The sequence below is a fragment of the Acinonyx jubatus genome, chromosome E3 (genome assembly GCF_027475565.1).
Source record: "Acinonyx jubatus isolate Ajub_Pintada_27869175 chromosome E3, VMU_Ajub_asm_v1.0, whole genome shotgun sequence".
Taxonomy (NCBI): domain Eukaryota; kingdom Metazoa; phylum Chordata; class Mammalia; order Carnivora; family Felidae; genus Acinonyx; species Acinonyx jubatus.
In genome coordinates, this window is record NC_069398.1 from 31,709,791 (window position 1) to 31,719,305 (window position 9,515).

At 61.5% G+C, this 9,515-nt stretch overlaps 1 protein-coding gene across 3 annotated transcripts; it reads left to right on the top strand.

Annotated features, from left to right (window-relative positions):
* Window positions 1–982: 982 nt before the first annotated feature.
* Window positions 983–7,950, top strand: ZNF853 (zinc finger protein 853). Of its 3 annotated transcripts, XM_053213862.1 has the most exons (4): window positions 983–1,366; window positions 2,103–2,220; window positions 4,686–5,251; window positions 5,309–7,950. In XM_053213862.1, the coding sequence occupies exons 1-4, from the start codon at window positions 1,355–1,357 to the stop codon at window positions 6,530–6,532; spliced, it is 1,920 nt and encodes a 639-aa protein (XP_053069837.1). In that variant the 5' UTR covers window positions 983–1,354; the 3' UTR covers window positions 6,533–7,950. The 3 variants fall into 3 exon arrangements, with proteins under 3 accessions (XP_053069837.1, XP_026898069.2, XP_026898072.2); XM_027042268.2 differs by having other exon boundaries at window positions 4,686–7,950; XM_027042271.2 differs by having other exon boundaries at window positions 984–1,366; window positions 2,098–2,220; window positions 4,686–7,950.
* Window positions 7,951–9,515: the final 1,565 nt, after the last annotated feature.

Consider the following 9,515-nt stretch of genomic DNA (forward strand, 5'->3'; position numbering starts at 1 on the left):
TGTGTCCCCCTCCAGTGAGGCTATTCCCAGACTCTACCCCAGGAACAGCTCTCCAAGACCAGGTCTTTGGGTTTTTCAAGAGGATTGGAGTATCCCGATTCTCATATGAACTCTCCAGGTTAGGACAGTGCGGCAAAGCTGATAGGATATGGAGATGGTCAGGTAAGGCCTCCCCAGGCAGGGGTCAGCTTGGCACGTCCAGAGAGGCCTCTGCACAGCGCTACTGGGGTGGGGGCCTGGGGAGGACAGAGGTTGGGGGCGGCGGAGGGGGCTTGGTCACCTGCCTTGTGCACAGAGGGAGCGAGCCGGGCTTACCCTTCAGTTAACAAGGTCTGGTCCTGGGGGGTCCCGACCCACTGTCCAAGCGGGCACAAACACCACGCCCCCCGCAGGCCTGCCTTTGCCATCCGGGGCTCCAGGAGGAGGGGTTCAAGGTGCGGAGGGGGAGGCCTCTTTGGGGTCCGCTGGGGGCGGAATGGGGCCTCCCCATCAGGTGAGTGTCATCTAATTGAGCGCTAATGAACCACAACTAGCAGCCCGGCCAGGGGCGCCCTGAGACCGCACGCGTCTCCACGGTGGCGCGGGGGGGGGGGGGTGGGAGGGGGGGGGTGAGCTGGAGCCTGGAGCCGCCCCGCCCCCCTCGGGGCAGCGACAGTCTCGCCACCCCCGCGGGTGCGCGGCCGGGCCCGGAAGGGTTAAGCCCACCGAGCTCGCCGCGGCCTAGAGCGGCGGCGGCGGCGGCGGCGCGGGGGCCGGGGCGCGGGGCGCGCGGGTGGCGGGCGGGGGACAGGATGCGGATGCCGGGGGGACTTCCTGTGCCGGCCCCGCCGCCCCCGCCCCCGGTCCGGCCCGCCGCCCGCCGCCCGCTGCCGGCCGGACGCACGCTCGGGGGGGTGGCGGGCGAGCGAACCGGACCCCCGCGCGGGCCGCCCCCCTGCCCCCCGCCCCCCGGCGCCGGGCACCTGTGGCCGCCGGCCGAACCCGGCCGGACCCGGGCTGCCCCCGGCCCACCCGAGGCCGGTGTCGCCCGGCCCCTGCCGACCTCGGACCGGACCCCCGGCGCCCAGCCTCCTCCCCGCCCCCTTCCCCCGGGACGGGTGCCCGACACCAACTTCTGCTCGCGAACTCCGTTCTGCCCCTTTCTTGGCCCAGGGCGACCTCGGCAGCCCTGACAGCGACAGGCCCGCCGCCGCAGTGCCCAGAAAGGCCCCCGGGTGGCCCGGCGCCTCCCCGGCTCTTTCTGGATGGAGGCGCCTCAGGAAGGAGCCGGCTGACGATTTGGCCTTGGCTGCCCAGCCCCTGCTGACCATGAACACACCTCCCCTAGTGCAGAGGCCGCGGTGAGGGGCAGGAAATGCTGCGCCAGGTGAGGCCCGTTGGGCGGGACGGCTCGGCGAACCTTCGGGGCGCTTCCAGTCTTTTCGACTGGACCCCCACAGAGACCTGGAGCTGTCCTGTTAAGAGGGGAGGCCGGCTGGATGCGGGGACACCTCTGCAGGGGCCGGGGGTGGGGCGTGGGGCGGGAAGGCCAGTGGAGGGGGGATGCAGGAGAGAGGTGGGGAACCCTCCCGACTTCAGGAGCCCCTGGGCCAGGGCTGGTTCTGTGGGTTGCTGGTGCTCTGGCCTAGGAACGCTGGCCGAACCCCAAGAGCAGCCTAGGAGGCCAGAGACCAGGGAGGTGAACAGGCTTGGCGGGGCTTTGTAGGGGGGGCAGTGGAACGTGAGGTTTCTCCGTTTTCTCTGCAAACTTCCTCAACTGTCCGTGCTGGGTCTCCAGCTCCCCATCCTAGTGGAGCAGTGGCACCGGCTGCCCCCTAAGGCTGGGGCTGAGTGTGGGCCCCACAGAATCCCAGAATTCAGGAATGGAGGAACTGCCTCCCTGCGGGGGGCTGAACGGGCCCTGGGAGCAGAGCTCCGGGCTGCCCTGCGCCTCCCTTCCCCAGCTGTGGCTCCAACTGTCCTCCTTTCCAGCCAGGGTGGGGCCCCTGGCTCTGGAGGCCCGAGGCTGAGGTGGAGGGCTCTGTGGCAGTCAGTGCCACGGGGCTGGGGGCTCACAGCACTCCTGCCCACCTGAACAGCTTCCTTCCTTCCTCTCAGCACAGCTGGCTCCCCGGGGTCTTGGTCTGAGCGCTAGGATGGAGCTGGGGCCAGCGACTGAGACCTTCATGCTGGAGCTTCGGTGTCTCGAAGATGGGGGCCCTGGGCCTGGCACCCTCTCAGGTGAGGGACTAGAGGGAGGTGGCTCTGACCTAAAGCAGGAGACAGTCCTCAGGCCCCGCGGAGGACGTTCTGACAGAGCCCGGCCTGCTGCAGGCGAGAGGGGGCTGCAGGGTGGTGGGCAGCCTGCTGTCTGCAAGGGCGCTCACCTGCGGTTTCGGGGTGCGGGGCTGGGGCAGGCTGCAGCCGCTCACAGCGGCCGAGTTCAGCTGCCTGGAGTGACACTGGTAGGTTCCCCTCAGGGTTTTCCGAGGCGGCTGTATCTGGCTGTGGTTGTGCCTGTGACGGGCTCCCTGACGATGCAGATATTCTCAGGCCATGCCTGGACCCTGGGTATGTGCTGGCTGGGAGCTGCTGCTATTTCCCCAGTGGTCAGGAGGCCTCCACTGTTCCCCAACCTGTCCCTGGCTCCAGACTCAAGTTCTCAAGATTGAATTCAGGGGCTCTCTCCCACTGCCCCTTGTACCTGAGGCATTGGACCCCTTGCTTCTCTTTTCTCTGTAGCCTTCTCTCTCCTTGTCCACTTTTCCTGACCTCTGCTTCAATCCATCTTCCTCCCCTTTTGCCCAGAGGCAAATATGGCCCTGCAGAACCTTTCAAGATGCCTTCTCCCTCTGGGACACGGTCTGGGGAAACTTTCTATGGTGGTCATGCTCCTGGGGGCCACTTTCCTTCTCTGTGCTTTGAGGGCACTGACTGAGGGCTGGGCCAGGGTTGAACAGCATGAAAAGGACCAAGGCAATTAGAGGGGCTGTGTTGGGATGTGTGGCTAAATGACTCTCCTGGCTCAAATATTTAACTGGAAAAAGTCTTGCGAGGGCACGCACATCAGGTGACACTTAATAATATGTTTACTAAAAACATCGTTGTTTAAAATGCTGGTGTTGCTGTAAGAAGCCAGGACTGGACACACAGCCAAGTGCTGTGCTAGAAACGTGAGGACTCACACAGAAGCACGGTGCTCCTTGCTGCCTTGAGGGGTGGCAGGAGGCTGGAGTGTCTCAGACCTTGACATTGCTGGGGGAACAAGTTTTCATGGCTGTCTTCGCTCACCACACGCATACTCCCGACTGGTGTGTGTTTATGAGAAATGCATTCACTTGTCCATTAGCCTAAGCAAAGGTTATTAGGACTAGTTTTCTGAAAGGAAGTTATTTTCATATAGATATCCCTTGGTTTTATGAAATCAATACAATCCTGGCAAAGTGGCCGGAAAGCAAAATTTTATAACATCGAACCTCTGCTTTCTGTTACAAAACTGAAAATACGAAGCTGTAGGAAGAACAGACGTGGAAATCAGACTCGGAAATGGAGAGAGCCTCTTCGGATTTTCCGTGAACACAGCCTGAATGCTCAAAATGAGAGACAGACACGTGGATATTGTGCAGGAAAGTGAAATGTGACAGTGGAGCGACTCTTACGTAGTGGGGCTTCCTCTACACCTGCACAACCCTGGGCCAGACGTTTCCCCCCTGGCATTCTCGCTATGTCCCTGGGAAGGGTTTATCTCCTTTTTCCAGACAGGGAAATTCAGGTTCCCAGAGGTGACGTAACTGGCCAGTCACCATGTTGACTTGGGGCTATGGAATTAGTCCTTTCCATTCCTGAGTAATAGTCTCAGACACTTCCAGTCTTCAGGCTGTTTCAAACGGAGCTAGTTGTATCCTTGGTACTGCTAAAGTGTTTGTTAGTTTGCAAACTCATTTTCTAACTCACAGGGAGAGGGATTTTTCAAGCACCCACCAGGTTCTAGAGGCGATGGCGGGGCCCTTCTGGCTTTGCCCGTGAAGCTGGAAGTGTGGGTATCCCGAAGCTGTCACTGACAAGGAGGGCTCCGTGGTGCGGGAGGTCAACGGCTACTAAGCGATAGAGTTAGGGCCTGAACGGAGGACTTCCCGCTGGAAACTTTGTGCTGTCTCTGACACTTCGGTGACTTTTAGGACCGCTAGTGGTGATACTTCCAGGCGTTATTATTTACGGAGAAGGCAAGTTTTCCTTCTGTGAGGTGTGACCCTAACTGAGGTCAGAGTTCAGCACGGGCTTGTGGCTTAGCTGTCCGAACGGCTTGTACGCGGATTCCCACTGGATGGCGGTGAAGCACGAGAGACTTCTCAGGGAACGGTGCTGGGGAGCCCCAGGCACCCAGGCTCTTGTCACTGCCAAGATCTAAGCGTGGAGCCTGTGTGGAGGGAGGTGCGGGGGAGAGGTGGAACAGCCAGGGTGCAGAGTGACGTGACCAGCAGTCCTGCGGGCGCATTTCTAAGCCAACCCCACACCTCTGGGCAATTCAGTTCCTGCCACACTGCCATTGTCAACCGAGCCGGTGCTTTTGGGTCCCTGATGGGAGCTCACAGTGTGTCCTAGCGTGGCTGTCCATGGGGCCGGGTGAGCGGGGAGGTCCAGGGGGTCTGCACCTGAGAGCTGCCCGTAGATTTTTCTCTCCTGGCTTCCTGCCATTTCCACTACAGGTGGCAGCGGTGGGAGTGAGAGTCAGGAGGAAGAAGAGGCTCAGGAGAATGGCAGCCCACCGCGGCCAGCAAGCTCAGCCCCGACGGGGGCCAGTGAAATGGCTGAGGAAGCACAGCAGGGGCAGCCGGAGTTGCAACCACAACAGTCACAACAGCAACCAGCGCTGCAACAACAGCCACGGCAGGAGCGGCGACCACAAAGCAGATCCCCAGGACCGCAGCAACAGCGGCAAGCTGACCGAGAATGGCTGCCTCGACAAGAGAAGCACCTGCAGGAAAACCCCCCACCTGTGCCACCTCAGCAGCTGAAACCACAGCTGCCGCCGATGCCGCCGCAGGAACAATCAGAGGAGCAGCAAGTGCCAGAGCAACACCTGTTGCAGCCACAGCAGAAACCGTTACCACAGCACCAACAGTTACAGAAGCAGCAGCCACAGAAGCAGTTAAGGCAGCAGGAACCGTGGCAGCAGGAGCAGCAGCAGCAGGGACAGTCAGGGCAGCAGCAGGAGGAGGAACAATTCCAGCAACAGCAGCAGCAGCAGCAGGAACTGTTACAACAGCAGCACCTGCAGCAGCAACAGTTACAGCATCAGCAGAAGGCGGAACAGTTACAGCAGCAGCACCTGCAGCAGCAACAGTTACAGCAGCAGGAACAGTTACAGCAGCAGCAGCAGCAACAGCAGCAGGAACTGTTACAACAGCAGCACCTGCAGCAGCAACAGTTACAGCAGCAGCAGCAGGAACTGTTACAGCAGCAGCTGTTGCAGCAGCAGCCGCAACAGCTGCAGCAACAGGAACAGCTACAACAGCAGCAGCAGCCCCCTCTGCTGGAGCCAGACGAGGAGGAAGAGGTAGAGCTGGAGCTCATGCCAGTTGACCTGGGGTCGGATCAGGAACTGGAGAGGCAGCGGCAGGAGCTGGAGAGACAACAGGAACAGCGGCAGCTGCAGCTCAAACTGCAGGAGCAGCTGCAGCAGCTGGAGCAGCAGCTGGAGCAGCAGCAGCAGCAGCTGGAGCAGCAGCAGGAGGTGCGGCTGGAGCTGACCCCCGTGGAGCTGGGAGCCCAGCAGCAGGAGGTGCGGCTGGAGCTGACCCCCGTGCAGCCGGAGCTGCAGCTGGAGCTGGTGCCCGCCGCAGGGGGCGGCGGGGCTTCGGCCCCGGGGGCTCCAGCCGCCGTCGTGGTGGCCCCCCCGGGCTACGTGGTGCTGCAGGAGCTCATGGTGCTGCCGGCCGTGGCCGCGCCGGCGGTGGTGGCCATCCCGGGCCCCGCGGGCAGCGCCGCCCTGACCCCGGCCAGGCAGCGGCGGCGGCGGCGCGCCCGGGACCGGCCGACCATCTGCGGGGAGTGCGGCAAGGGCTTCAGCCGCAGCACGGACCTGGTGCGGCACCAGGCCACGCACACGGGCGAGCGGCCGCACCGCTGCGGCGAGTGCGGGAAGGGCTTCTCGCAGCACTCCAACCTGGTGACGCACCAGCGCATCCACACGGGCGAGAAGCCCTACGCCTGCTCCTACTGCGCCAAGCGCTTCAGCGAGAGCTCGGCGCTCGTGCAGCACCAGCGCACGCACACGGGCGAGCGGCCCTACGCCTGCGGCGACTGCGGCAAGCGCTTCAGCGTCTCGTCCAACCTGCTGCGCCACCGCCGCACGCACTCGGGCGAGCGGCCCTACGTCTGCGAGGACTGCGGCGAGCGCTTCCGGCACAAGGTGCAGATCCGCCGCCACGAGCGCCAGCTGCACGGCGCCGGCCGATCGCGGGGCCTGGGCCTGCTCCGCAGCACGCGCGCGGCCACCGGCGGCCCCGCGCGCCCCGAGCAGGCGGCGGGGGCCGCGGACAAGGCGCCGTGACCGTGGCCGGCGGGGAGGGGGTGGGTGACGGGGGGGGGGGCGGGGAGCCGGGGTCGGTGAGGGCACAGGTTCCTCCCGCCCTGTCCTGTGGTGTGCGCGCACCTCCTGGAAGCCGGCTGCTGTAGGGCTCCCGGCTGTGTCCCTGGTTAGCTGAGGGTAGGCCATGGTTACGCACGGACCCTCGGAAAGGCTCCTCGAGAAAAGCCGCTGGGGCCAAAAGGCACAGGTGTGGCACACCAGGACAGACAGCACGCCGCACAAATTCGTTGTTGGGTACCGGTCCGTGAGGAGTCCGCTAGAGCCCTTCCCCCAGAAAACTGGACTTTCTTGAAGTGACAGCCACAGGAAAAAAACTGCCAGTGACACGTGTGACAGTTGGTGACATTTGACACGCATCGAACACTAACCCGGGAGTCGGATACCTGTGGCGAAACGCACACGAATAGGATTTGATCCTGGTGAAAATGACTTCGAGGAAAAGAAATGGGGGAGAAAGGAAAGTTATCTGCACTTTGTAGAAAACCATCAAGGCATTAGATTGTCCTCAATGGCGTTTGCCTTGAAAGTACTTTCTAGAATGAAAACTCATCAGGGTGGATGTAATCCTGATTAAAATGTTTGTGTTCATAAGCACAGGGTCAGAGTGTCCACTGGGTTAGTGCACAAATGCCAGGAAGCCCTTCTCTGGGCGGAAGGTAAAACCTCCCTCCAGGTTAACCCAGGGTTCCAGCAAGTGGCAGCCCTCCATGCTGCCAAGTCCCCGTGCCCACGGTGGCCTGTCAGTGACCTCTTGAATAGGAGCCCGCGGCTGAAGCAGAGGGCATTCTGGGAATGCTCTCCAAGGTCCAGGGGAGTGTTCCCCTTGGGGAAGGAGCTCCAAGGTAGCCCCACCCTGACCTCCCTGGGATCCAGCCGCTTTAGGCTTCTCAGATGCTGGCCCAGGGACTGAGGCTATGGGGTTGGGGCCCTGAGACCCAGGGGCAGGGTTTTCCTGGGCCCGGCTCTGCAGGGGGCTGGCTCGGGAAGCCCCTGCCTCCTGGCTGCAGTGGTGGGGATGGCTGCGGGGGTGGGGGCAGGGGGAGTCAGAGGGAGAAGTTGGGGGACGAAGTTTGGAAGCAACAGAAGTGCTCTCTACAACGTTTACAAAACCATCTGGGGGTCTGTAAGAGCATCGGCTATGCCCACGCCTGCGGGAAGGCGGACGGTGGGGGCGCTCCGCCCCTTCTGCCCCCAAGTGCTTCCTGCTCTTGACCACCACCTTCCCCACCCCCTACCCCCACCCCCGTGTGCAGCTGCTTAGATCCCGCCCCTCTCTTTGCTCCCTGCTTCTCCTTTACTAACACAGCCTGCTACATTTTACGAATGTGTTGGTAAGTGAGAAACAAAAATTGAAAAATAAATTAAAATGAAGAAATGCATTGTCTCGTCTCTGTTTTCCCTGCTGGATTTTGCGTCTGGCCCCCCGTTTCATCTCTACAAAGCATTTTCCTGGTTGCTCTGGAGCAAGGGACGGCTTATTAAGTCCCATGCTCAGCGCCCTCACCCCAGACTCTTCTTTCTAACCTGAACCCCTTGGCCTCGGAGTTGCTGATTCCATATAACCTTGCTGGGAGGGATGGGGGCCAGAGGACAGACGCTCGGGGAGGCCAGTTTTGGCATCTCCTAAGGACAAGCTTTAAATCAATTCAGAAGTGGCCCGTCTCCCCTCGCTCCGCCTCTGTTTACAGTGAGTGATTTCCTCTGTCTTTACACCGACAGACCCATTTCCCGAGTAACCATTCGCTGAGGGGATGGGGCATTAGATCTTTCAACTGGGGCTCTGACCCCTCTGGGGTGAAGGTCTGAGTCATCCTGTCAGATGGGCCCCCTCGACCAGCAGAGATGCTGAAGGCAAGGGATCTGCGGATAAGAGGCATAAGCTAGGGCCTCAAACCCAACCGCAGCATCAGGGGTGATAGGTGATACCCCCAGGTCTCTGTCATCCGTGTTCTTCGCCGAGTAGAATCCACGTGGGGGGTGAGTGGATCTGTGTGAGGCAGGGAGAGGCCTGGGCGGATGTTGATTCTCTGCCCACCTGTCCTTAGGCAGATGGTTCTACAGACGTGTGGGCTCCTGCCATCCTGGCTGGCTGGCTTCCCCCACAAGCGCCAGTGGCTCTCCCATCATCCACTGTCTCAGAGAAGGTGAAGTGTCCCCTAAGCCGACTCAGAAGACTTGTGGAAGCCCCGCTCCCTTCCTCACATTTGGACAACGCTGGAGCCCCAGGGGGAGGTGGAAGCTTCCTCGCCTCTGCGGGGCTTTGCCTGAGACCTCTCCTTCCACCCCCCTCCTGTGCTGCTCGCCCGCCACCGGCCTCCCCCGGCCCTCTCCTTGAGTGACCACTGGCACATACCTGCTCTTCTGCAGTCGCCTCTGGGGAACGGAAGACCGGGGCCCGTGTGGGAAGACAGGCCAAGCCTGTTGGTAGGCGGAGGCCATGTCTTGGGAGGGGCCTGGTCGGAGTGCAGGACAGGCAGGCCCCAGGTGTTGAGAGGCATTGCTGAAGAGCTCACAGCCCAGTAGGAGAGGGACACACACCTAAATGGTCACACATGGGGGGTGAGGGGACAGAGCAATGGACTCCAACATGGGGAGCCAAGTGGCCTCCCAGAAGTCTTGCTGAGTCAGCAGGCATCTGCCTGGAGGTGAGGCCTGGAGACACTAGACGGGGAGGTGGTCAGGATGGAAGTCACACTGCGCGATAGATCAGAGCCAGAGGGGACCTGGTGTGATTAGGAACAGTGAGTCTGGGAATCGCTGGGAGGTAGGTGCTACGGAGACAGGTGGTGGAATGAGAGGGAGAGCTTAGGGACCGGATTTTGTGGAATCCATTGGCCCCAGACTCCCAGATTCTTCCTATGTACAGCCTTGACTTCTCCCCAGAGCTTTTCAGCACCTCTGTCACCTCTACCTGACTTGTCCATTCCAACAGGCGTCTAAGCCC

Coding starts and splice junctions, on each gene's coding strand:
- ZNF853 (XM_027042268.2), top strand. Junction 2,221..4,685: donor TGGGCCTGGCACCCTCTCAG/GTGAGGGACTAG, acceptor TTTCCACTACAG/GTGGCAGCGGTGGGAGTGAG.